Consider the following 27,584-nt stretch of genomic DNA (forward strand, 5'->3'; position numbering starts at 1 on the left):
AAATTCAACACCCTCAATTTTACAGATGAGGTACCTTCAGTTTAAATGACTGATCAAGGGTCAGAAAACTAGTAAGTATCTGAGGCAATATTTGAACCCAAGTCTTCCTCATTCCAAATTCAACTGTCATTCTACCAAGTCATCTCTCTGTGGTTTGGGGGAAGGCTTTCAATGTGGTCATGGATTTGCCAAGTCCCTCAATGGGCCAGAGAAGGATGGCAGGTGCCGGCAGAGACATTCAGCAGGAGGGGCAGCTGGACAAAAGCATCACCATGAAACATCAGGACTCTGAAGCTAAGCGAGTTCTCCACTCACTTCCTGACCCACGTTTAGCAATTCCAATGTGCTAGTGAGCAGACAGCTCAAGCCTGGGATGTTGCCTCTCCCTCAGTCCCTCTTCGGCAGGCAATGAAAGCGGGATCCACTTTGAAAATATTCCTCCATCATGCAAACTGACATAGGCATGCTTTTCAAAAACCCACAGCCAATCTGTTGATCATTACTTATTTACAAAGGCCTTCGGGCAGAAAGTCCTGTAAAAACCATACTTGATACGGTATACACTAGCTTTTTCTGCTTGTGGAAAAAAAGTCCCCCCCAAGGCTACCTCAAACCATCACTTTCCATCGCACATAAAATGTACCGTGTAACACTAAAGTATTTAATATATATGGTATAATATATCTACAGGAAAGGCATTTGTGTGGAAGTGTGTTACCCTGGATTTGGTAATTTGATGTTTTGCTGAAGGCTATGACTTGAAAAAGCCTGCACCTCTTACAGAGGACCTGTCATCTCAGTACCCAAGAGCCAGTAGAATAAAGAAGCACCCTTAAGCAGCAAAACTTTGACACAGCTTTGAAGCATATGAAAACAGTATAACTCCCCAGAATTATTATTACTCAAGATCAAAGCAATGAGCCATACTTTACATAGCAAACAGGGACAGGGAATTTGGCTCCAAAGGTTTCAGAATCTGCAGATTTCTATTTATTTATGTATGCATTTATTTATTTATTTGTGCCTCCCAATTGAAGGGAAGGATGGCTCCTGTCCTCCCTCTATTCTCCCATCACCACCCCCTCCTTCAACTTCCAAAGGATAAAACTATTAGTGCAAGATAAGGAGATTACCCAAAGGTGAGTAAATTGGAGATGAATGCTAGCGTGACAACTGGCATCATAAAAATGAGAAGCTTGGCAGTTGGTTCATTTTATTCCTTCTCATAAACTGTAAACAAGCATTTAAATCTGTGTCATCCAAGCAAGTCTGAACTAACAGGAAGGCAGAGAACTTTTAACAAAACATTTAACTGGAATCAATGGTCAACGGGGGGGGAAATTAAGTCTACAGCTGGGTGGATGTACCTTTCTCTGATATCTCAACCATCTATTTGACTTCTGTGGCTTCAAAAGAGGTTAAGTATGAGTACGTACATAGATATTCATATACATAAATGATCAGTATTGTTATATATCAATTATATATAATATATAAGTATACACAAATACATATTTATAAAAATAACAATGATGATGATGATGATAGCTAGCATTTATATAATTCTTTAAGGTACTCTACAAATATTTTCCTATTTTTAATTTATATAGCTCATTTTTCATATGCCTCTTAGAAGAAATCAATTATTTGGAGGAATTTCTATTTTTCTATTCAATTCAACAAAGATTTTTAAGTATCTACTATGTGCTAGAAGGCAGGTTCCCTCCTCCTCATTTCACAGATGAAGATAATGAGGTAGCATAAGTTAAGTGACCTATACAGGGTCAAAGAGTTGTGTCTGAAACTGGATTTGAACTTGTTTTCCTGACCCAAGATTCAGGACTCTATGCACTAGGACCATCTAGCTGCCAAGAAATAATTTAGAAAATTAACATCATATGTAATCTTGAAAGTGCACTCTTAATCAGAAACTAAGTGTAAACAATGAAGGCAGGACTGGATGCTCACTGAAGGTGGCAATGTAAGAAGTATCTGAAGAGGAAAATGATTATTCATTTATGTCAGTAGTCAAAGGGAAGGAAATGGTTGATGGATGCAAGAAAACTGATATATGTTTCATTGAGATAATGAAAATCATGTATAGGGAGCTACATAGATCTATAAATCACTCCAGTTCTATGGTTGTTGGTACTTAGTGAGTGTGGTTAGTGGGAAGAGTATAATTAGAAGGCTGGCATGGAAAGGATGGGATATCTTCATCTTCTCTCAAGTCTAAGCAACAACAGTATAGATTCCCATCAACATTGGATGGTTTCAGTGAAATGATGGCAAAGGGATGAAATTTTTAAGGCTTATTAAGGTTAGCATTGAGTGCTGGGCCAGGGGGAGAGGAGGGGACTCCTGGATTAAACAGAAGAGTAGGAGGAGGTGGAAAATTGCAAAGATAACTTAAGAACTGAAAAACAAGGAGGCTAAGAACAGGAAAACAGAGATTTGGTTCAAATATAGCTTTACTCTTAACTCCTAATGGATGCTCTCATGTAAAAAAATCCTGTATTTCATAATTAATATTGCTTTTAGTCTGAGTGAAGCCAGATTAGTTTTGAATTCTGCTTTGGCAAGTACACAGATTATTAGACTTTTTTATCAGTCAAAATCAATTAATGGAAATTTGATTTCAATCGACAGGATAAAAGGAAGGTAATATTCAGGTTCATTTTTGATTGTGATGATACATCTCACATATGGCCTTAAGTACAGAAAACAGTCCTCGGAGGGACTTGGGCAGAAGGAGAAGTGCCAGAGGCAAAGTAACCCCACGATTTCCTCTGATTGGTTCGTGCTATCATTAGTGCCAGGGCTGTTTAAGAACAACACACAGACAGGACAGGGTGACAGCTAAGACTTTAAAGCCTATGTATTTTTCAAACAGCTTTTCAAACTGTTTTTCATGACAGAATTTTTTTCAGCTCTATCATTAACTGCTGACAAGCTGACAGAATAAATAGTTCAGCCTTTAAGAAGCCATCTAATGATCTCTATCCCCCAACCCCACTTTTTTTTGAAGGGAGGGAAGACTCTTGAAGAAGGAGAGAGGGAAGTAAGTTGGAGGAGAACCGCCTGCTGTCCCCCTTCCCTTGCCTTCCCTTGCCTTCCCTTGCCTTCCCTTGCCTTCCCTTGCCTTCCCTTTCCTTCCCTTCCCTTCCCTTCCCTTCCCTTCCCTTCCCTTCCCTTCCCTTCCCTTCCCTTCCCTTCCCTTCCCTTCCCTTCCCTTTCCTTACCTCATCAGCTTAGGCGAGGAGTTGGGTGAGTTCCTCATGCCTCCATTCCTCTGTTTTTTTTTGGGTGACAGTGTTGATGGCTGTTCATCTTCAACTGGAAATACAGGCAACTCATGAGATTATGAACAGTTTGAGGGCAGACTGAAATATAGGTGAGATATCAAAAGACACTCACTCAAGGCTCAGTCAATCACTGTTCTCTTTTTGGACTCAACAAAATATCAAATATGTTAGTCAAAGAGACTAGCTAAGGAAGGAAAGGAAAGAAGGAGAAAAACAGAAAGAAAAAAATCCTCTCAAATAATAGGGTTTTTGAACATAGCACTTCAAACTTACTAAAAAAGTTTGGAAATAACCCTTGCCAAAAGAAAAAAGACATCCTAAAAATGATCTGCACACACAAATGAATTACCAGTAATTGGTACTCTGAGCATTAATTTTGGTCAACCCTTAGTTGCTTGATACTATTGGATGACAGAATAAGTGTTCTGCTAAACCTAACAAGATAGAGTTATATTTGAAATACCAACATAACAGCTGGCAGTCTGTTTCTTCTCATGAACCAGCTCAACTGGTTCTTGCTTCTCCCATGTCAGACAATAGTCTTCAAGGAGCAGTCAGGATTGAAAGCCTTAATAAATCAACGTTTTAATCAGCAAGGACTGCAAACGCTGGCATTTGATTGTGCCTATATTTCTGACACAACTCCTTCCCCTGGTACTCCACCCTTCCAAGAGGACAAGAGTGAGTATGGGCTTGTGTGTGGAAATAACTGGAAGGGGAGTGAGAGAGATTACCTGAGTAACAGAAGGTAACCATTGACTGAGCTCCCTTAAACTTTCAGGAGAGGGCTATGTGTATCAAAACCAAACAAGAGCCATTTCTAAGTGGGGAAAAATAAAGGATGTAGGTGGCTATGTAGTGTATGATATAACTTAGGAACACTATAGCATACTTTGTTGCTTTTGCCCCAAGCCAAGACATACTCTAATAAATTTTGTGATGGGCATTAGCACCAAGCTTCTTTCCAGGCTAAGTGCTTGATTGGAAATTAGCAGATGTATACCATGTCCATCATTAAGAGTCATCGGAGATAAATCCTAGATTTCCTCTTCCCACACTCACAAGTCAAATTAAAGCTGTAATGTTAAGAATGGAAAAGAGAATGCTTAAATTCTTATTGGTGGCTGCAACACAGAGGGGAAGGAAATAAAACTGAAGCCAATAGAACATGGTGATTCCCTTAAAGTTAAGAAAAAGGAGAATAGCAGTAATACTATTAAAAGAAGTTTAATGCAGATTACTTGGGTGCAAATCTGAAAAACAAACAAACAAATAACTGTGCTACATAGGATGATCCAGGAAGAAAAAAATTATATCAGAATATGCATGTCATCATCTCTAAAAATAAAGCAAAATTCAGGAAATTGGGGCTTATAATAAAAGAATAATAAACTTCTCCAAAATGAATTGAATAATCCATTTCCTCTCCAGCTTTAATTTATGACATTTTGCATATGTCCCCTTCTTCTGCTTGTCTAGCTCTGTAATTCCAAGGATTCACAAGCCCGAGAGAGAAGCAGGACAGTGGCAAGAATTGCAAAATGAAGAAGGTAGTAACAGAGAAAGGGAGGAGAACCATGCCAATCCATGCAAACCAACCTATCACACTCTCTGTTCTTCTCCTCAGGACCATGCCCACCTCAGTTGAAAAATGCTCTGTCCAACCCAATCAATCACACAGTGTTCCAAGTAGGAACTAAGATGCTCATAAGATATCTCTTATCAGAAATGGGTATCCAGAGCAAATCACACAGAGACTAAACACATTTAGAAGATTAAAGGAAACAAATACAAGCTATATAAATGATATTGAAAAAATCACTTCCAGTTGATATGCATCTCTGAGCAAGTAAATAGGAACTTGGAGCTTGACCTGAATTAATCTTCCCTTCAAAGGATGAGAAAATGTGAAACTGTGTTAGTAATGGGAAAGACATGTAGAAAGAGTGTGGGTGTGTAGGTATACGTGAATGTGTTCACATTTTAATCAGTCTCAATGGTGGAAGGAAAAACTGATGCCTATACACATGCAAGGTCTGATTTATACTGTAGACTGGCTGTCATGATTCCATGGGTGTCCCAAGCATTTCAAATGAGCTGTGCAGAATGAGAACAATTTTTTTTTAAAAAACCAAACATACAAAAAAAGAGAGGAACGGGATGGAATGATTGTTATTGCTGCTGCTATCATTTTCCTCTGGGTTAGAATGACTTATGTTTCCTGCTTTGAGATGTTAAGGGTCAATTCAGTGAAGGCCTTTCATCTAACATGGCCCAAGATCATTAGCTTTTTTTATCCAAGGCTACCAGATGTTATACCTATTTGGGGCAATTCTAGAGTCTTTATTAGTTAAGACTCATAATAGCTGTCATCATCCTTGGCATTCCTTTTTGTTTCTATCGTTTGATTCTGGTTTTCCCCTTTGCATTATGTCTAGGATAAATAATCTTCTTCTTTCCTTAAGTGCCCATCAGGTTTTTACCTTGTCACTTTCTGTATTTACCTGAAGTACTTTTCAGCTACCAGGCTCCAATACCTGTTACCCAGCTCCAGAGAGACACCTCATTTTGGTGAAAGAGCTGAGCCTCACTCTAAGCAAGGGAACCATTTATTTTCATTGCAACTAGGAAAGATCATCCATCATAATCATATTGCATTTAAACTGGGATTTGTTCTCTTAAATGAAACTTGTGTTCAAAGGTTTCCTTCGGCACTCACAGCCTGGAAACTCGGATTTGTTCCCCAAAGAGAAAGGGGGAAATGTCTTCAGCTTAAATATATGGACGTTGTGTAATGAAGACCATTACATATGACTTGGATCCCACAAGAGTAGCAGCGATAACTTCTTTGTCTTAAGTAGGATATAAACCATATTTAATTATTATCCTTTATATGGATCCTATCAATTTCCTGCATATTTAAAGAAAGTGGATCTAGGAAAACTTTTAGTTAAGCTATAAAACATAATTTTCATTTCATGGCTCTTGTGTCTACATGAGAGGAATAAAAATTGAATTAAAAAGGAGTCTTAAATTTACTTACTCTCTTGAAAGACAAATGGACTTAAATCACAGGCATCCTTCAGGATGACAACTCAACTTTAGAGGCCCATATTTAACCTGCTATTTTGGCTAATTATCATATGCCCCTGTTTCTAATTGTTTTCACTCACCTTCACACTTTGGGAACCATATTCAGAGGCAGCCATGTTAAACAAGGCTGCATTTTCCCAGTTTCTAGAATTTGCAAACAAGTTCAGGAATCCAACCTGGAATTTTTATAGGACCTGAACTCCATCCAGCCTCCAAGTCCTCATAAAATTCAAAAGCTTGTTTTTGCACATCCCTTAGTATAACACTTAATGCGTTGTTGTTACTTCCCAGAGCTCGCTTGTCTAATAGGCACCGAATCTAACAGTTTTACAGTTGGAGAAGACTCGTTACCCGAAAAATGTCAGGCAAGTCTAATGAGGCTTCAGATCCTCTGGTTTACACTGGAGTTTAATTTAAAGTTACAATGATGTTTTAACATGTTTGCTTATACTTGAGTAAAGAGGATTCATTATTTCAATGACATAACCTCCAGACAACATTCTGTGAATTGATTTAAGATGTGGTGGTAATTCTAACTGCCTTAATGCAGAACTGAACATCTGTAACAACATTTTGCTTGACTTTTCATCGGCATTCTCCTTTCAAGCAAGAGAAAGGCAATGTCTTCCAGAAACATTGGCCAGAAATCTGGGCTTATTTCAAAAAGAAAAAGATTTTTATTATTATTTTTTAAAAGAGAGATTTTTGTGGAAATCTGTTTCATTTTCTGTTCTTAGCCAGGCTGACAAATACTTGCTCTTGTCGCAGCTTACCAAGACCAATTTATGTGCTCTTGGAATCAACTAAGGCATCTATCAATACTTTCAATGTTTCAGCAAAACCCAAAAGTCAGTGTGTAGTGAACCCTAAATGAAGTCCCACTCCTACTCCCCTTTTCCTGAGAAGAGGGAGGAAGATGGTGGCCTGGTGACCAAAGGGGCGGGCTATGTCCTGTTGGCTGGAAATAGAAAGGATTCAAAGGAAATAAAACCCAGAAGATGATAAAACACAAACCACCCATAAACATTAGTTGACTAGCTATCTCCATTACATTATTAATCACCACATCTGGAGCACCCCACATCTGCAAGCACTTAACAGGTCATTAGTAATGTCATTTTCACACTGAAAACACTCAGAGTAAAAGTCATGCAAAGTGCTTTGATTGTTTAGGCATCTCATAAGGGGGAGCAGCTAGAACAGTCTTGGGCTAGCCCCACTTCTGAAGGAGAGGATCAGTATTTTATAGGCAAGTTGAAGGCATGCTATAGTGGAGAGGAGGTAGATATCCCTAGCTCAAGTGCACTCAGAAGATAACAGTGCAAAAGTCAAAGGTGCTGGGTGGAATAGACTCCCTTTACTGTTAATTAACATTGGGGACAGGTACTGGTACTCCTTCACCTGGCTTGGTCACAAGATGTGATTTTGAAGTTGCGTTCTGGAGCTCAAATGCGCGTTTGGGGTAACGTGATTTGGCTTCATCCTTGACTGCCAAACAATAAGGAAAAAAAAAGGGAAATTAATGCTTAGCATTTGTTGCTATCATTTAAAATGTTTCAAACCAACTTTAACATGAAGTAGAATCAGAACTTTGAACTGAAACTGGAGAAGTGTAGGTTTTTCCTTCTAACACCTTCCTGGAAAATATTTTGCTGTTGTTGTTATGATGCTGATACTGGAAACATCTGTGGAATGATTTTTCACCAAGAGTGGTCCCCAAAATACAAATATCTTCCCCCATCATCAGTGTGTACATACATACAAAACACCCACACATACAGACATACACTTCTACAAGAGAAGATTCTTTATCTTTTGAAATCCATTAAAAATAATACTCACAAGAGATTATTATCAATTCTAGGTCATCAGCCCAAAGGAAACTTTTACTTCATGAGAGAAAAAGAAAGGCACTTTCTTTTTTCAGAAATGAAAATGTACTTCATCAGTTAGGCAGGGAAGAGCTTTTGTCTTGATATATCTGCCTAATCTACAAAAGATGGCTTGTAAACTATTTTTCTAGAGACAAGTAAGAGTGATGGTCAAGATGCTGTTGATACGATGGTGGTGAAAGTAAATATCAATAGAACATGGGTGTATTTTAAGATCTTAAAATGTTTTAATAAGATAACAGATGAGCAAAGAGAGATCCATGTTCATAACTAAACAATTTAAACTCTGGTCATCTAAGCTCAGAATTTTAGGAGAGGCTGAGTGAAGAAAAATGGGTAGCTCTTCTGCTAAAGTACTGGTGCAATGCATCTGTCTAGGAGTAGATCAATACCATCATCTTTTCTTATGGGTACTTTATTAGCTATTTAAGATAAATCCTCTTATGGAAATAACATATGCTTATCTGTTAAGTGTCTTTCTTTGTAGGGCCAGCCTACCATTGGAATGCTAGTGGTTTTACTTCCTTGTCACCAAATTTACTTTCAAACAATCAATCAATCAATTAATATTTATTAAGTATCTGCTAATGTTCAAGATATTGTGTTTTCAAAAGAGATGCTTCAAGCAAGTATTATTGTGCCTTGTATTCTTCGGTCAAGGATTAACGAATTTAATCTAATTCAAAGGAAAAATACAAAAGGGAAATGAATACCTTTAGAATGTCTATAACTTTACCAGCCCCTGAGGAGTAAGAAGGAAAAAAATTGGAATTGGAGATCTAAAACATATATACATATATATATACATATATATGTATATATATATATATATATATATATATATATTTGACTTTCCTCTAATTCCTCTGCCTCCAGTCTTTTGCCTTCCCCCTGTACACATCTCCATCTAACTCTAGAGAGACTGATGGACTCTTAAGAAGTTCTTCAAAGACTGAGTGCTCAAAGAGTAAGATGAAACATATTCAGCCCCAATTCCAACAGTCATGGCTCTTCTCTTTTTCTCTTTACCTCATTTGTACCAGTCTCCCTTAACTCCCTAAGCTGTTTCCCACTCAACCTCAAGGAGGTTGCTCCCTCCCTCCTTCCCTCCCTCCTTCCTTCCTTCCTCCTGTCTCTGATGGAGAAACAGTTGAAGTCAGAGAATAAAAGTTAAGGAGGTCCAATGGTGGGGTCTCTCCTGATCTGGCATTATTTTCTAATGCTAACAAGCCCTCTAATACCAATGCTGATGGATTCTTTGGGTCTTGGTATCCAAGCAAAGACGAATTTGTGTGTGTGGGGTGTGTGTGTGTGTGTGTGTGTGTGTGTGTGTGTGTGTGTGTGTGTGTGTGCCATCTAAGCTGGTTGTTTGACTACCCAACACGCCAAGACTCAGGTAAACGATATCTACCAGAAGCAATTCCTCGGAACTGTCAGCATTTGGTACATGTCCACCCAGCACCCTGTACAAGACAACAGATTAGCCATTAGACTCGATATGTTGAAAATATACAGCTTCAACCTTTCCCCAGCTTGCTCAGAGCGATACATAGATGATTATTTCAACCGTCAGCTGCCGCATAGATTTAAGCCCCTGCACAATAACTCCTGGATTCATCTGCCCCTTGTCAGACGTACACAGCTTTAGTTGGAGGATACATGGTGTGGCAGTTTCACTGCGGATCCAGAATGATCCAGACGGCTGCTGTCTCTTTGTTAACAGGAAACCAAACTGATGAGTTTGTAATGTATTTCTTATCAAAGGTGGTTTCAGAAAAGAAAATGTACCTCATCAGTTTGTCTGAATTTAACATATACCAGGATATGGGCTTAATCAGAACATCTCTGTTATTTTCCTCTAAGAAACATATAATTCTATATTCATTGCTTTAAAAATCATTTTTCTCATGAATTATGTATTTATGAATTTATAATTATCACTTGATTCCCCCACCCTTACAATACATGTAAGGAAATCATTGACTGTATACCACAAGGCAATGATGTCTGATAGATAAAAGCTTATTATTATTATTTTTACCTGATGGATGCATCAAAAATGGTCATTGTGAATGGAAAGATTTTAATTTTCTACACAGGCATATAATACAAAATGGCCTCTATTGGTTGAAAAATATTTTCATGTAATTACACATAGGGGATTCTAATAGTATGGTTGATTGTCAAATGAGTTTAAATATACTGTGTGGCAAATAACATTCTCCTAAAACATAAGAGTTTTATAAAGGAGGGGAAAAATCAGATAATATCATTGATTTACATAAGCCACATTTTAGTTTTGTCTTCCATCAAACTCTTATCAAGAAATTACATTAGATGTTATGCCAAAAATAGTTCTGTGTTAATAATTTAGATGTATATATATATACATATACATATACACACAGCACACACATATATAATATATATATGTATATTTGCCCCAGATAACACCCCAAGGTTATAAATTACAAATAAGTTGCTAATATATGACAATAGAGGAAGTTTCCATACTGAGTTTACCTCTCTCTCTCTCTCCATATATATATATATATATATATATATATATATATATATAATACATGTATATGAATATATACATACAAATAAATATACATGTATATACTCTATATAAACATACATATGCATTCATATATATATATATATATATATATTTATGTGTAAGGACACAAATGTTTGCCTACATGTACATAGCCAATATGCAAGTTTTCCTCTATTGACTGATTGATGCATTTTAAAAATAAAACAAGAGGCATCTATCAGTTACTAGTTGGGGACACATATGAAGCCTTCTGCTTGCCTCACCCCCCACCAATCACAAGTTGAAAGAGATCATTCTTTTCTCCATTTTCTGAAGAATATTTTTCTATATATTTTTGTCCCTATCAAGCAAGGTGGCATGGTTGAGAGTTCTGGACCTAGAGTGAGAAGAGTTCAGTTTCAATCCAGCCTCATATGCTTATTTGTGGTATGACACTGAGAAAGTTATTTAGCCTTTGTCTGACTCATTTACCTGAATTATACAACAGAGAGCTTTTACCTATCTCCTGGGGTTGTGAGGATCAATGAGATAATTTGGGTAAAATGTTTAAAACAATTCTGGCACATAGTAGGCATTCAATAAATCCCTCTCTCCCTCACCCTCCCTTTCCCCCTTCTCTTCTTTCTTTTCTTTTTCTCCTTCTTTCTTCTTCTCCTTCCTCCTTCCCTTCCCTTCCCTTCCCTTCCCTTCCCTTTCCTTTCCTTTCCTTCCCTCCCTCCCTCCCTCCCTCCTTCCTTTCCTTCCTTCCTTCCTTCCTTCCTTCCTTCCTTCCTTCCTTCCTTCCTCCCTCCCCCCCCTCCCTCCCTCCCTCCTTCCTTCCTTCCTTTCCTTCCTTCCTTCCTTCCTTCCTTCCTTCCTTCCTTCCTTCCTTCCTTCCTTCCTTCCTTCCTTCCTTCCTCCCTCCCTCCCTCCCTCCCTCTCCTTCCTTCCTTCCTATCAGATTCTCCCCATTATCACATTATATCCCTTCCCCATTAGATTGTAAGCTTCTTAAAGTGAGGACTGTGTTGTTGTTTTTTGTTGTAATCTTTGTATGGTCGAAGCCTTGAACATAGCAGGCACATCCTCAAATCAATAAATCAAACGATATTGATTAAATATTTACCATGTTTCAGGAACTGTGTTAAGTGCTAGGGGTTAAAAAAGAGAAAAAAACATAAACAAAATACAGTCCCTACCCTTAAGATGCTGACAGTCTTATGGGAAGGACAATAAATATTGAAAACAAATTGTATGCAAGATAAATAGGAAATAATAGGAGGAATTAATAGGATTAAGAGATTGGGAAAGTCTTTCCATAAGAAGATGTGATTTAAGCTGGGGTTTAAAAGAATCAGGGAAGCCAATAGGCTGAAATGAGGAGGCAGGTCATTCTGGACATGGGAAATAGCCAAAAAGTCTTTTTCCTACAACAATCAGGAGGATAGTGTCACTGTATCAAAGAGCCACAGCATCAGAAGGCTGGACAGGTAGATAAGTGGAATTTTGAATGCCAAAAAAACCATTTTATATTTAATCCTAGAGGCAAAAGGGAGCTACTGGAGTCTATTGAGTAAGGGGCTGACATGGTCAAACCTGCACTTTAAGAAAAATCACTGTAGTAGTTAATTGGAAGATGGACTAGGTTGAGAAAGGACTTAAGGCAGATAGACTCACTGGTAGGCTATTGCACTAGATCAGCCAGGTGATGATGAAGCCCTGTACCAGAATGGTGGCAGTGTCAGAGGAGAGTAGGGTTGGAAATTGGATTTTAAAGGGTTAAGTAGAGAGTGAGAGGAAAGAAAATGGAGGTAACTATGGTGGAACTGAAACATTAAAGGAAACCTTGATGGGGAAAAAGGTTATTATTTGCATATATGAATGGCCAGAAACTGGGAGAAAATGATAAGGGGAGAGCAAGATAGTTTCAGGGGGAAAACATCAGGAAACTATAAAGTTTACATCTTTATCAACCTTGGGGATTTGAGCATAGACACTCTTTGTACATGAATTGTCAAAGAAGTCATTAAGTTATTGTACTGTAAGCCCGGTACAAGTCTTCATGGTCAATGGAACTTTGATTAGAATTTTTTTTTAGGTTTATGCAAGGCAAATGGGGTTAAGTGGCTTGCCCAAGGCCACACAGCTAGGTAATTTATTAAGTGTCTGAGACTGGATTTGAACCCAGGTACTCCTGACTCCAAAGCCGGTGCTTTATCCACTATGCCACCTAGCAGCCCCTGATTAGAATTTTTGCCCGAATTTTTTCATCTTTTTTTAAATCAGGGTTGCCTTTTCCTTTTGATTATCCTCCATGTGGGAGTTCCAGAAACCCAAATGAGTATCAACTAAATGATTTGTTAGAAGTTGTCAACCTTATTTTCCTACTACATAGACCATCATTTCTGATATTTCTATTTTAGAAAATTAATAATGCTTAAGTATTTTCTTTATTATTGTTTCCCAGCCTGAATTTCATGGCCATAGCCTCAAGCACAGACTCTATAACATCTTTCCAGTTTCCACCAAGCCCTCTGTGAATGGGAAAGACAGTAGGTAGGTATTGAAGTAGGGAGTTCTCTGGACCCGGAATCAGGAAGACCTGAGTTCCATTCTGGCCTCAGACAGTTGTGTGAACCTTAACCTCTGTTTGCAGGAACCTGTGGTGAAGGGCAGCAGAGGAGGCAGAGCTGAGCCTCCACAAAACGTTGAATACATACCCCTGCCACATCCTTGGTGTAAGCTCCAGCTGAATACAATCAACCCTTCACAATCAGAGGTGAGGTGAGGCTCTGCCTCCTCTGCCTCCTCTCCCTCCCCCCTCATTGCACATCCCTGTCTCTCTGCCTCATTTTCCTCAACTTTAAAATGGGGATAATAATTGCCCCTACCTCCCAAAGTTGCAGTAAGGATCAAAAGAGGTAACATGTGTAAGGCACTTTGCAAATCTTAAAAGTGCTATATAAATACTAGCTATTATTTTGCTTAGTGTGATTCCAGATTTTTGAACTGATAGTTTCTTTAAACTGAGATAAAGTTAAAATGCATGGACTTTAGGAGACTATTAGACTTATACAACATGGCTGATTAGGGAGAAGATTGCCAAGGAAATTGAAATGAAGTCCCTTCACCTGGGGATATGAGAACTAGTCCACATAGCAGCATCAAATTAACTATACACTTAGCCAGTTTCTTAAGAGCTAATTACTTTCTGAAGACATTCTTGAATTTTAGAATCCCTGTGTCTATTCTATAACAACCCACACTGAGATGCAAACTACTTTAAGAAGTTGGAATCAATTCATGTTCTTGGTCACCTCTGGGCTCTGCACTTCTCTACACTAAAATAAATAAATGAATGAATGAATAAATAAATAAATAAATCCCAAACAATGGAATCTAATTTGGGATTTCTCTAAGCCAATGGCTATAGTTTAGCCACTATTAATCTTTCTCTATACTATCAATCCCATTTTCTTCTTCTTCCATTTCTCCTCTCCAATTCTTAACATTTTTGGTTTTTCATCTAACCATTATAAGCTCTCTTATAGCAGACTGTTGGAGGAAAATTATAAGAAATATCTGCTCATTTGAGCTAATCTGACCATCATCTCCTTTTCTTTATACCATCTGGCCCTAATGTATCACTCAGGTCAAAAAAATTAGGTTTTGTCAAATGTGATAAAAAGGAAAAAGATGAGGAGAGCTGGGGCCCCACTGGTGAGAGCTGAGACCATTTAGAGTAAAACCAAATGAAAATCAGATGGAAAAACTGGTAAAACACCAGTGTCCCCTCTAAATAACAGGAAATTGTTCTTCCTTAATAGCAATGAGGATTTCTTTTTTCTATCAAATTTTTAAAGATACAAGTAGAGTGGTATATGACAATGATCATATGAGAATTAATAGAGGATAAATAAGAGCCATTGTCTTGAAGTAGTATTATTAACCTAATCAGTAATGGATTTTTATCTCTGCCTAATGCAATCACCATTCTCATATAATTGCTCAAGTCCCATTTCTTTTCTGAAACATTCCTTGACTGCCCCGTCCAGAGAATTCTCTGTCTTTTAATAATCATAATTCTTATTCATATTTGTATATTATCTCATTTGATCCTCACTACCAACCCTTTGAGGGTTTACAGATGGGGGAAACTGAGGGTGAAAAGCAGTTAAATGCCTCACCCAGAATCATCAAGCTAGTAAACTCTAAGCCTAGTTCCAGAACTCTCTCCATTGAACAGCCTTTGGCATTCACTGATTGAATCATAAGTATTTATTAATATCTTAGGTCTTTATAAGCTCTGGGGTTGTATCAGTTTCTTTGCACCTTCCTGGAGAAGACATGGGCAAAGAACCTTGCTTATAGTAAGTACTCAATGAAATATTCATTGAATGAAAGCTGTGCAACTTGCCTTTTACTTTAGAAATATATTGAACATCCATTCTAGGATTTGATGGTTTTTGTATTACTACCCATATATCTCTGATTTTATGTCTGTCAATGATGGTGAGGATGATAGCTAATATTTATATAGTGCCTTCTATGTGTCTGGAACTAAGTTAATTGAATTACAAAACTTAAGTCATTTGATCATCACAATAATCTTGGAAAGTAGGATGCTATAGTTATTCATTATTATTATTAAGTTTACATTTATTATTTTATTTTAAATTTATGATTAATTTTATATCTAATTGAATTGAATTATTTTACAGATGAAGAAACTGAGGTTGAGAGGGGTTTCAAGACTTGCCCAGAGTTACACAGCTAATGAGTATCTAAGGCAAATTTGAACTCAGATTTTGCTGATGCCACACCATTGCACTATTTAGCTGTTTGCATTAAGAATTACCTACCTAGGTGGCTAGGTTGTGGAGTGGATAGAGCACCAGACCTGGAGTCAGGAGGACCTGAGTTCAAATTCGGCCTCAGACACTAAATGATTACCTAGCTGTGTGGCATTTGGGCAAGCCACTTAACCCCATTGCCTTGCAAAAAATAAAAATAAAAAATAAAAATATAAAATACAAGAGAAGTACCTACCACTAAACAAGTTATGGTACATGAATACTATGGAATATTATTTTTCTATAAGGAACCATAAACTGTCAGACTCTAGAGACATATGGAATGAATTAGAGGATCTGATGCTGAAAGACAGGAGCAGAACCAAGAGAACAATGTACACCTTAACAACAACATTGTGAGATGATCAGCTTGAGGGAAGCAGCTCCTCTCAGCCATTCAGAGACCTGGGACAACTATATTAGACCAGCTATGGGCAATGTTATCCCCATCCAGAGGATCCAAAGAAAAACAAAACAAAGAACAACCAAAAAACCCCAACCCTTCAGAATCTGATGAACATTTTTAAAAAATTATCTCTTATGTATATCTTTTCCTTAATCCTAATTTCTCATACGGAAAGTGATTAATCTGTAATTGTTTATCAAAAATATGTATGTACAATGCTGACCTGAGTGTTTGCCGCTGAGGGGAGGGGGTAGGAAGGGAGGGTGGAAGGAAATTTTGTAACTTAAAAATATTCATGTGCATATGGGGAAAAATTAATTAAAAAAATTAAAAAGAAAAAAGAAGCACATATCTGATAAACATATACTGTGCAAGATATTGTACTAGACCCTCACGAGAAGGGAGAGATCTGTAGGTCCCACCTATTTAGAGGTTATAAATTAGACAGAAAAATGAAACATAAAACTAAAAAAAAATTTAATAATCATACAAGAATTTAAAAAATGATACAGTAGTTTCCTAGGCAGGATATGATTAGTTACAAAATAAATATTATTGATACTTAGTGTTAAAAGTTAAGAAAGAAAGGATGCTGAGAACTGGGGACTGAGGAAGATTCATAGAAGAGGTGAAACTCAACCTGAATCTTAGAGAAGTAGCTAGCCTCAACCATGTAGGGAGAAGAACAGTGAAAGCATTCCAGAAGGAGGAATGGTAGGAAACATGGAGGAAGGAAAGACTGAGGAGGAGTCACCAAACTACTGCGGCTAGAGCAATTAGAGGCAGAAGAGTTGAGACAACTAACGAGGGAAAACTTTGCTAGGATAGACTCTGGTCAGATGATAAAGGTCCTTAAAGACCCCAAGGAATTTTAACTTTCTTTTCTAGGCAATCAATGGGGAGCTATTGAAAGTTATAGCCCAAACCTCCCAGACAACAAGTTGGCTATTAGACAACTCTATACTATACGTACCAGAATTCAAAGGGATTGCCGAGAATGACATCTTGAGAAAACAAACAAGCTCAAGTTATGTGGCACCAAGATAAACTACTATATGAGAGTAAGCCCTAAATAACAACACCAATAAATAAGAATGAGACTTTTGGTAATTGTCCTATTCCTTTGGATATCTCTTTTTCCATTCAGGGAATATATTTGACAGGAAAATCAAGTTCTGTAATGCTTTTGACAGGGGTCATAGTTGATTCCTCCCAATTGAGCTCTCAACTCCAGCAGCAATTATTTTCTTCTGTCTCCTACTGGACTTGCTTCTACCCTCCATGAGAGGAAAAAAAAACTCAAGGAAAACCAACCACAATTTGATTTTCCAAAGCAATTGATTCCATTCAAAGGAATTTTTTTTAAATATAATTTTTAACATAAGCCACTTTCACATGAATTAATAGAGAAGGAAATGTTTCCCTCAATTCTCTAGTCCTTCATTATCCTGAATTGCTAATATTTTAGGCTTCTGTTCAAACCCACCTAAATGAGAGAATTTTTAATATAAGAAAGGTAAAGTGTGTCATACTAAAACTTAATCCTACACATTATAAAGCTCTCTTTAGATACATAAAAGATGGAATAACCATTTATTAGATCTATTTTTTAAAAAAAATAATGATTTTAAATTGAAACATTTCATTTTATTTTTTATTTGAAAAATTCCTTGGGAAGAGAAAAAACTCATGACCCTGACCTGCTAGCTTTTATATGTGGCCTTCTATCTATCTGCCCCCTCTGTTTTTCTGCCCAGTGATTCTCCATTCCTGAAATGGTGTCTCTTTCCTCATTTGCACCTGTTGCCATTATTAGCTATTTTTTTTTTAGGTTTTTGAAAGACAAAGAGCTTAAATGGCTTGCCCAAGGCCACATAGCTAGGTAATTATTAAGTGTCTGAGGCCAGATTTGAATTCAGGTTCTCCTGACTCCAGGACTGGTGCTATCTACTGTGCGACCTAGCCTCCCCCCCTTAGCTATTTCTTAAAGAGGGTCTTTTCAGAGTCTCCCCTCAACTTCAAACCCAGTTATTGGTACTCCATTCTTCTCAATATTGGTTTGTATTACTTTGGAATACTTTTATACATAGTGGACCACTAGGTGGCACAGTATATAGAGTGCGGTATTTGGAATCAGGAAGATTTGAATTCAAATCCTAACTCAGACATTCAGAGAGAGAGAGAGAGAGAGAGAGAGAGAGAGAGAGAGAGAGAGAGAGAGAGAGAGAGAGAGAAAGAGAAGGAAGGAAGGAAAGAATGGAAGGAAGGAAGGGAGAGAGGGAGGAAGGAAGGAAGGAAATCATATAGTACTATATAAATGCATATGATGATGATAAGTGATCAGGTTGCTGTTGTTGTTGTAGCTGCATTGTATTATCCACACTTCTCCTTTCCCCCATCATCCCTAGCAGGCAGGAATCAATTCCCTTTTTACCTTTGGAAGTTTCATACCTAACAAACTGTCTTGAAAATAGTAGACATATAATAAATATTTCTTAAATTGAATCCTTTTGACATTGGAAGAATTTGAAAAGAGTTCCAATTTTCTCCCCAATACAACTTTAAATATTTCTCAATTCCCTTTTCCCACCTTCAAAGACACAAAACTCTTCCCTTTAGTGTCAGAATATTCTAGAGGTGTTTGCTCAGTTTGGAGTGAGGGTTTCTCATCTCTGTGTGCACCTTCAGGAAAAGGAAGAATCAAAAATTTAAATCTCTGAAAGCTTTCCATAGCTTCACAAATGTTGGGAAAACATGATTGAAAAGAAAACAAACAAAAACAAAGTCTGTCAATTGCTTGTTTTCCCTATGATATTAAAAAGCAGAGTAGTTGACTGGATATCTTATTAATCACCCTTCTTAGCATTGTGCTAACATAGCTTCAGTCTGAAAATATACACAAGATCTTGCAAGCCACAGACCTAGATTTCTCACCCAGAATAACGTTACTATCTATTTAGTGAGGTGGATCACAGAAGGTTTATAATAGAAGGATTGAAGATATATTTATTTTTTTATTTTTTATTTTTTTTAGGTTTTTGCAAGGCAAATGGGGTTAAGTGGCTTGCCCAAGGCCACACAGCTAGGTAATTATTAAGTGTCTGAGACCAGATTTGAACCCAGCTACTCCTGACTCCAGGGCCGGTACTTTATCCACTATGCCACCTATCAGCCCTGAAGATATATTTATAAAACACATTAAGTCGGTAAGGAATTTTGTATTGTATTTAAAAAAGGAAAAAAAAGTCCCTCATTCTTTCATTTTCTGTTAGAGTATATATGTACAGGGATAAATTCTAGACAAAAGTGGGAATTTTTCATATAGCTTACTGTTAAGCAAAGGAGGTAGCCCAATGGTCCACAGTCATTTCTAAAGACCTACTTTCCATGTGATCTTTTGTGTTGAATATTTTACTCCCTTCAAGTACAAAAAAAAAGGAAAAAGAAAGAAAAAACCCAGCAAGTTACTTTAGAAAGAAGTTGTATTGTTTCATTATTTTTAAGTTTTTACTTTTCAAATTGAAATAAATGCCTCAGAGCAAAAAAATCAACAATAAAAACCTTAGAAGAGAAATAAAGAGAAAGTGGTGGGTCTAGGGAAGACCCTGGGATGCATTGCAGGTAGATGATTTCATTTCTAGAAAAGCAGCACCACCTGCTGGTCTCACACTGCATTTCAAGACTTTGTGGTTTGAGCCCATCTATCTTACTATCTATGCATAAATACACAGCAGTATTTCTCAGCTGCTGTTATACATAGGAATTTTATTACCAGTCGGCAGATTTCTAACACACTGGTTGCAGTTTAATAATCCACTATTACCTGAAGTATGGGTTATATAAAAGCCGAGAATGTTAATTGTTGACAAACCAATTCTAATATGTAAAGCACCATAAGTCACCTGGTAAATATCCAAATAAATAACCAAGCATAGGCTCATTTACACTAACAACACATTATTAAATGCCTCAGCTTGATTGCTTACAAAAATGATACAAATGGAAGTCCCAAACGCTACGAAATCAGAAAAATGAATTACTAATCTCTCTGAGTGTTTCCTTCATGTTAAGAAGATAGTCTTAAACATAACATTCAGTGGTTTGCAGAAGTGGGTGTTTTCATTTCCCCTTTTAAAAAAATGTCCCTGAAACCAAAGTGTCATTTACTAAATTTGCCAATAGAACAAACACCCACATTAGAAATAGCTAGGATTACATTTATAAAATAATATCATACTAAAAAATGGCAATGGAGAAAGTCCAGGTAGAATATAAGTCACTGCTACGGAGTGCAAAGAAGCTCCACCTGTCATTCTTAGGTAAATGATGGCAGAAAAGTAGAGGCAAAGGAATATAATAAAAAGAAGAAATGGATATGTGATAGGGGACTCTGATTACATCTGCAAAGGAAACTGTGAAATAAATTAATACCAAAGCATATAGCTGTTTCAATGCAATTGATCGTTATGAGAGCTCAAAGGATGGCAATTTTCTAAGAGCGGAAATAAAGTGTAGGGCCCAGAATCTAGTAGTGATAACTAATGACTGCACTCCTTACAACTGTGATTTGATCTCAAACAGAAAAAGTACTTGAAAGGATAGATGTATGCAATAGAAATCATATTTTTTACTTGAAACAAATAAACAGACTGGGATCAAAGGGCCCCAACAAATGAAAAATGGCAGTTTCTATATTGCCCTGATTAGATCGGGAACAAAAATACCAGACTGATAACATTCCAGTACTTAAGGGGAAGCTCGAGCCAGCCAGTATTTGGATTGTTATGTGAAGGAGGCTGGTGCCATTTCCAATACGGCCGATGGGAAACTCACTATAATTTCAAAAAGTTATTGAGATTTTATCGCTAATGAAAAAGAACTCATGCCACCACCAAAGGGCATCCCTTGCACAATTGTTTCCATTATTATCAAGACAGGCTAAAGATTTCCTTTACCCAGAGACTGTCTATCTGTCTTGAGTGGGGGGGGGGACAACAAGTTTTGGGGCAGGGAGATTATAGGATCATAACCATAGAAGTTGGAGATTATCTAGCTCAACATCATTTTACAAATAAGGGTACTGAGGCTCAGAGATAAAGTGACTTGCTTATGGTCATGCCGTGGGTCATTGTCAGAGTTATGACTCTAATCTGAATTTTAAGTTCAAGGTTCAGGAAATGGAGAATGAAGGATTCGCATCATATGTGCCATAAATTCATAAAAAATGAGAAATAGAGCCACATGGGAAAGAATTCATTTAAAAAGTCTGTTCTCAGATAAGGGGTCAAAGTTAAGATCCAGGATGTCCCTTATCCTTTCCACCATGTTTTATATACTAAATATACAGTCTTTGACCCCAAGACAGCTTGGTGCAGTGGAAAGAACAATGATTTTGGTCTTAAAAGGACATAGGTGCAAATTCTGGATTTGTCCTTATTAGCTTTATGGAATATATTCATAACCATTTGAGTCTTCAGTTTCTTCATCCATAAACTGGAGGGGTTAGACCATGGCCCTTCCCGGGTACAAAATGTGAGCCTCAATTTGGGGGGATTCACTTATAGCAAGGAATGCAATATTGAAAAGAGAGCACAAAATTCATAATTCAGGAAATTCATTAGAATGCTCAAACTTTTTACCAAACTCAAAATCTGACCACTCATTTTTGGCAGAAGTTGAATGCAAAAGTTAAAAAAAAATAACAGGACTTGAAGTAGTAGACAAGGAGACCAAAGGCTAAGAAATAGAAGCTTTCTTTAGGTTTCAGGAAGGATGGAAAGAAGAGGGCAAAAAGCCTCCCCTAAAGTACCCTGAAACACACAAAACCTATTTTACAGTGTGAATAAGGGAAAGATTCCAATAGACACCATGGCTAGAAGAACTCTCAAGCTCTTCTTCCTTGGAGGGATGTATTCCTTGGAGGGAGAAACAGCTGGTTGGACCACTTAAGACAGTTATGTCAGCTATTTACTATTTCTCTCTTCTGTGGCCAGACCAATGAAAAATAGATTCAAAAATATGGGAAAAAGAACTTCATTTAATGAAGTATAATGAAGATCTGAAGACTGAAGGAGTTTACAATGGGTGACAAAAATGGATGCTTCTTCAAATGTTTTTAAAATTCTTATTTTAGAAGTATTAAGTGTGTAAGGGGAATCACTGATTCTTAGACTCAGAAGCAGAATATTCGAAGCAACTGAATCCCACTCCCCTCATTTTACAAATGAGGAACCCAAGGTTCAGAGACATTAAATTGCTCACCTAAGGTTGCACAGCTAATAAAAGTTAGAGGGAGTATTCAAACACAGGTCTTTTTTACTGTATCAACTCTACCATCCAGTTTCCAATACATCAGTTAGATTAGATGACTTTAAAAGAACATTAGACTTTTATTGAGTGGGGAGGGCAGAGAATGAAACTGATTTCATTTTTATAAAGAATCCTAAGCAAGGGTGGTCCTATCAATGTGAATCTCACACTGTTCTGCAGTGAATAGAGCACTGGGCTTGGAACCAGGAAAACTTATCTTTATTAGTTCAAATCCAGTCTCAGACACTTAACTAACTGTATAACCCTTGGTAAAAAAAAAATCTCTGTTTGCCTCAGTTTCCTCAACTGTAAAATGAGCTAGAGAAGTAAATGGCAAAGCACTCTAGTAACTCTGCCTAGAAAACCTTAAAAGGGAGTCATGAAGAGTTGGAAACAACTGAAATGACTCACCAATAACTAGCATTACATAAAACCTTTGTCTTGCAACATGTTTTTTTTTGGCAAGGCAATGGGGTTAAATGACTTGCCCAAGGTCACCCAGCTAGGTAATTATTAAGTGTCTGAGGTCTGATTTGAATTTAGGTCTTCCTGACTCCAGGACCTGTGCTCTATCTACTGTGTCACCTAGCTGTTCCATGGTTTTCTTTTTTAAATATTGTTTGAGCCCTCAACAAGATTGTTATTTTTTTCCATCTACAAATGAGGAAACTGAGTCAGAAAGAGGTCAAGTCTGAGGCAGGATCTCAGTCTTCCTGATTTCAGCTCCCTCTCTTTATTCACTGTGCCACTAGCTACCTCTAAGAGTTACCTGGGTGAACTAATATGTTAAGTAATGTGTCTTAGATGGGACAACCAGTTAAATGTCTAAGACAGAGTGAAGCCAGATTTTCCTCTAAAGCTCTAACACTGGGTCTCTATCCACTAAGCCATGCCATCTTTTGTCTTAGCCATAGTAGCCACTTAATAAATACAGAATTGAATGAAATTTAAAGATGCTCTTTAACAATTCAAATTACAGGTAAAGCATTTGCCTTTCCTTAAAGATGTTTTCTTTAGATTTACCTTGAACTAACTCTGCTTATTAAAATGATGCTTTTGTTATGTTTTGTTCTTTATATCTAAGGCTATGCAGGGAAGGGGTGCATAGTGTAGTTTCAAAATGCTTAGGATATCAAAATCAGTATTGATAGATAAGTTGGGATCACCATATACTTAGAGATGTCCTCCATAACTAAAAAAGGAGCAGTAAGAAAGGTGGGATAAATATCCCCAAGTGACTATTCTGAGTATATGCATCTTGGACTACAGGCTTGGAACTTACAGGATAAATGCTATCTCCAATGGGAAATTCAAAGTCTTTGTTCCTGAAACCATCCTCCCAGGCCTCTCTCCTCTTTTTCCCATTCCCAATCACCTGGGAAAGGGCTGGTAAGATAAATCCCTCTCAAGAATTTTTAGCATCAAAAATAAGGGAATGAAATGTTTCTGTTACACCCCACTCCAATCATTCATTTTTCTAATTATCGTCAATGCTCCTATCATTGATCCTTTCTTTTTCTCTTCTATTGATATGTATTCAGAGATGTAATGTTTTTTCTTTTCAGAGCTATTTTGACTATGTGTCATAAATTTGACTACTTTGTCCCATTGCTATTATTTTCTTTAAAATATCATTTTTAGGATTTTTTTGGACAGATATTATTTGGGATATTATCATTTAATCTGCACCATCTGTAGGTTTGTTGTATTGGTTCCCCTTTATACATGTTTCAATCTGTACTCCGCATCTATCACCACTCTGTCTGGAAGGGAGTAGCACCTGAACATCCCTGTTTATTTCTTTTTACAAGGATCAACATTCAATTATATTTTCTTCTCTCCCTACACCCTTTCCTTTAGCAAACTCATCTATTCCCAAGGTTTTATATATGTTGCTTTTCAGTCTTTTTCAATTTTGTTTGACTTTTCATGACCCCATTTGGGATATTCTTGGTAGAGATACTAGAGAGTTTTGTCATTTCCTTCTCCAGTTCTTTTTACAGATGAGAAAACTGAGGCAAACAGGGTTAAGTGACTTGCCCAGGGTCACCCAACTAATACATGTCAAAGGCTAGATTTGAACTCAGGAAGATGAATATTCCTGACTCCAAGTCTGGTACTTTATCCACTCTGCCACCTACCTATCTTTTATATATTACTTTAGTGTACATGATAGAGAAAATGAGAAGAAAAGATCCCTGACACTGGAATGAGAACAATTAATACCTGTGTGACTTTGAACAAAGGACTTAACCTCCCTGGATCTCATTTTCCTTATCTGTAAAGTAAGGCGATTGGAGGAAACGGTCTCTGTTCCTTCCAGTTCTGAATCTTTGCTCCTATATATCTGGGTCTGACTTGTCCTGGGTCCAAGCTGGCATTTCCTAACTGATTGCTATTAAACATGTCCACTCTGATATCCATGAATTTGACATGCCTGAGTTTTCCTTTCAAACTTGGTCTCTCCCCAACTTCCCTATTTTTCTTAAGGAAGAAATGAATGATCCTAGCATCTTCCTTCAACCCTCACCCCCCATCAATCAATAATCAAGTCAAATGGATTCTTACTCATCATTTTCTATACCAAGGCTGTCTATTTCATTCCACTGCACCCCTAACACCTCCCTACTACCATGAGAACCTTTTGGGTGATCTCACCCACCCTAGTAGCAAAACCTTCAATCTACCTTCCTCTCCACTGTACTAAAGCAGTTTCAGTTATGTTATCCTCCTCAGTACTCTTTAGTATCACTCCATTATCTATCAAATAAGGTCAAACTCCATGATCTTCATCAGAAAGGGAATAAACACTTATTAAGCGATACCATGAAAAATGCTTTATAAACATAAATAATCTACCTTCCTTGCTACTTCCTCCATAAAATCTTACCTGATAGCCAACCAAGAACAATTTCACCATTCTCTGACCTTCCTATAGCACTTTATTTGTACCTATCTCCTAAACCCCACTGCATTCTGCTTCACATTATAGTTAGTTTTATATATATATATATATATATATATATATATATATGGCATTGTATTCCTGATGTACATAGACTAAGATTGGAGATGTTCACCATTAGACTAACTGCATAGGAATGAATATTTCAAATATATATATATATATATATATATATATATATATATATATATTTATATATATGAAATAGAATGGAGTGTGAGGTCTGCAGTATGGAAATCTGAGCTCAAATCTAACCTCAGACAACACAGTTTGTCTGTAAGCTTGTGTTGAGCCAGATGTTCTATTCACTGTGCCACCTGGCTACCTCTGGTCACCAATGGCCTCCTTACCATTTTCTTGTACAAGACACTTTATGTCTCCACTCACTTAGCATTTTCCCTGGATGAAATTCTGCTTGTGTTCTTCTCTATCTCATGGACCTTCTAGCTCCCCAGACAAAATCCCATCCTCTAAAAAAAATCCTTCCTTATCCTCCCTCATTACCAATGCCTTCCCTCCATGAAAATATCTTCCATTTATTATATATATATATATATATATATATATATATATATATAAATGTTTTTGCTGTTTATATATATATATTGGCTTTCCCATTAACTCCTTGAAAACAGGGAGCAGAGTTTTCATTCTTTTCCCCATCACAAATTTTTGTTTCCCTAGCTCTTAGCATGATACCTGGAAAACAGCAAGCACCTAATAGACGCTTGTTAATTTGTTGACTAGGTTTGACATAACTTCCTTCATAGGGAGAAATAACTGAACTGGTAGACCCAAATCAATTCCATGGAAAGACAAGATGGTATGCTATCTATCCATGTGGAGGCTACTTGATAAAATATACATTAGGCATTCTGAAAGAGCAAAGGCAAATGGAAAAAAAGAAATTTGCACTACACAAATGGAATATTTCTATTTCTTATTGGTTTGAGTAACTAGTTCTCTACCAGCATCTAGAAAATTTATCAGGCTAAATATAATACCCCATATACTAATTTTGCACCCATTCATCAACACTAATCCACACAGACTAGCCCAAATTCCCCTTGGGAATTTGACCAGAATTCTCAATAAACTGAATCCTTATCCCCCCCCCAGAAGTAAATGATCAAAAGATAAGATAATATTAAGAATTTCATTTAACAGTTAAGAAAAGATAACTTTGAGGAAAATTCTCCAGACACAGTAAACATTTTCTTCATCACTACCTGTGTGACCTGGGGAAGTCACAAACTCTCTCAGGCTAAGAAAACGCATTTGTCAATTTAGGGGTCTGACCTAGATAGTCACTAAGGGCCCATTCCAGTACTGGGTCTGTGATCCCAAGATGATCCATCTCCATTTCTAGCCCTGAAAAATGAGAACTGAGCTTTAGAATGATGACAAGATGCTCCTAGATACTTTTTAAAACCTAAAATGCTAAACTGAGCTTACCAAAGTCGCAAAACCAGCTTCCATTTTTGCAAAGTTTTGCAACTTGAGCAAAAAGAAGGACTTTTAATATAACTCTCAGTTTACCAGGAAAGTAAATTACTCATCATAGCTCAATCACAACCCCAAAGCAAGGTAGAGTTTGAAGGTATTTAGAGACAATAATCTGTCCCCTTATACTTTGTGGATGAAGATGCCAAAATAATCCAAATGGTCCAAGTTTAACCATATCACATTAATTGTGGAAAGCTACTTGGCATGTCCCCCTTACCATCACCACCCTAAGACAGTTAATAATTGTCCATAGTTCTGTTTTACTTATTTAATGATATGGAAAATAATTGCTTAGTTGTTAATGGGTTGGATTATTCTAAAAATCTTTTTTTTAAATTCACAAAAATTGTCATCCCCTTCTCTTGTCATGCCTCAAAGGGAATTTATTAGATCCACAGGTCCAAATTGACAATGTTTTTAGTCACTGAATAAGGGTGTCTGGATGGGGTAGTGGATAATGTGCTGGACTTAGAACACTTGAGTGAGAATCCCAACTCATAAACTTAATAGCCTTTCCTAATCTGCAAATGGGAATAATAATACCTACAATATGGTGGTGTAGTGAATAGAGCTCTGGCCCCAGAATTGGGAGGACTTGAGTTCAAATTTGACTTCAGACACTTAATAATTACCCAATTGTGTGGCCTTGGGAAAGTCACAACCCCATTGCCTTGCAAAACCAATAATAATGATGATGATAATAATAATAATAA

The 27,584-nt window shown here is 37.1% G+C and overlaps 1 protein-coding gene across 10 annotated transcripts in view; it reads right to left on the reverse strand.

Moving 5' to 3' along the window:
- The window catches only part of KCNMA1 (potassium calcium-activated channel subfamily M alpha 1), a 637,032-nt gene that overhangs the window by 102,123 nt on the left and 507,325 nt on the right, over positions 1 to 27,584 (reverse strand). For 6 of the 10 annotated variants that reach the window (XM_074232914.1, XM_074232913.1, XM_074232912.1 and 3 more), the window contains 2 exons: positions 7,800 to 7,886; positions 3,243 to 3,336 (listed from right to left, as the gene is read on the reverse strand). In XM_074232914.1, coding sequence (XP_074089015.1) covers positions 3,243 to 3,336; positions 7,800 to 7,886 — 181 coding nt within the window. The remainder of the gene's footprint in view (positions 1 to 3,242; positions 3,337 to 7,799; positions 7,887 to 27,584) is intronic. The other 4 variants (XM_074232916.1, XM_074232920.1, XM_074232917.1 and 1 more) reach the window with 1 other exon arrangement.

Source organism: Macrotis lagotis, chromosome 4, assembly GCF_037893015.1.
Source record: "Macrotis lagotis isolate mMagLag1 chromosome 4, bilby.v1.9.chrom.fasta, whole genome shotgun sequence".
Taxonomy (NCBI): Eukaryota; Metazoa; Chordata; class Mammalia; order Peramelemorphia; family Peramelidae; genus Macrotis; species Macrotis lagotis.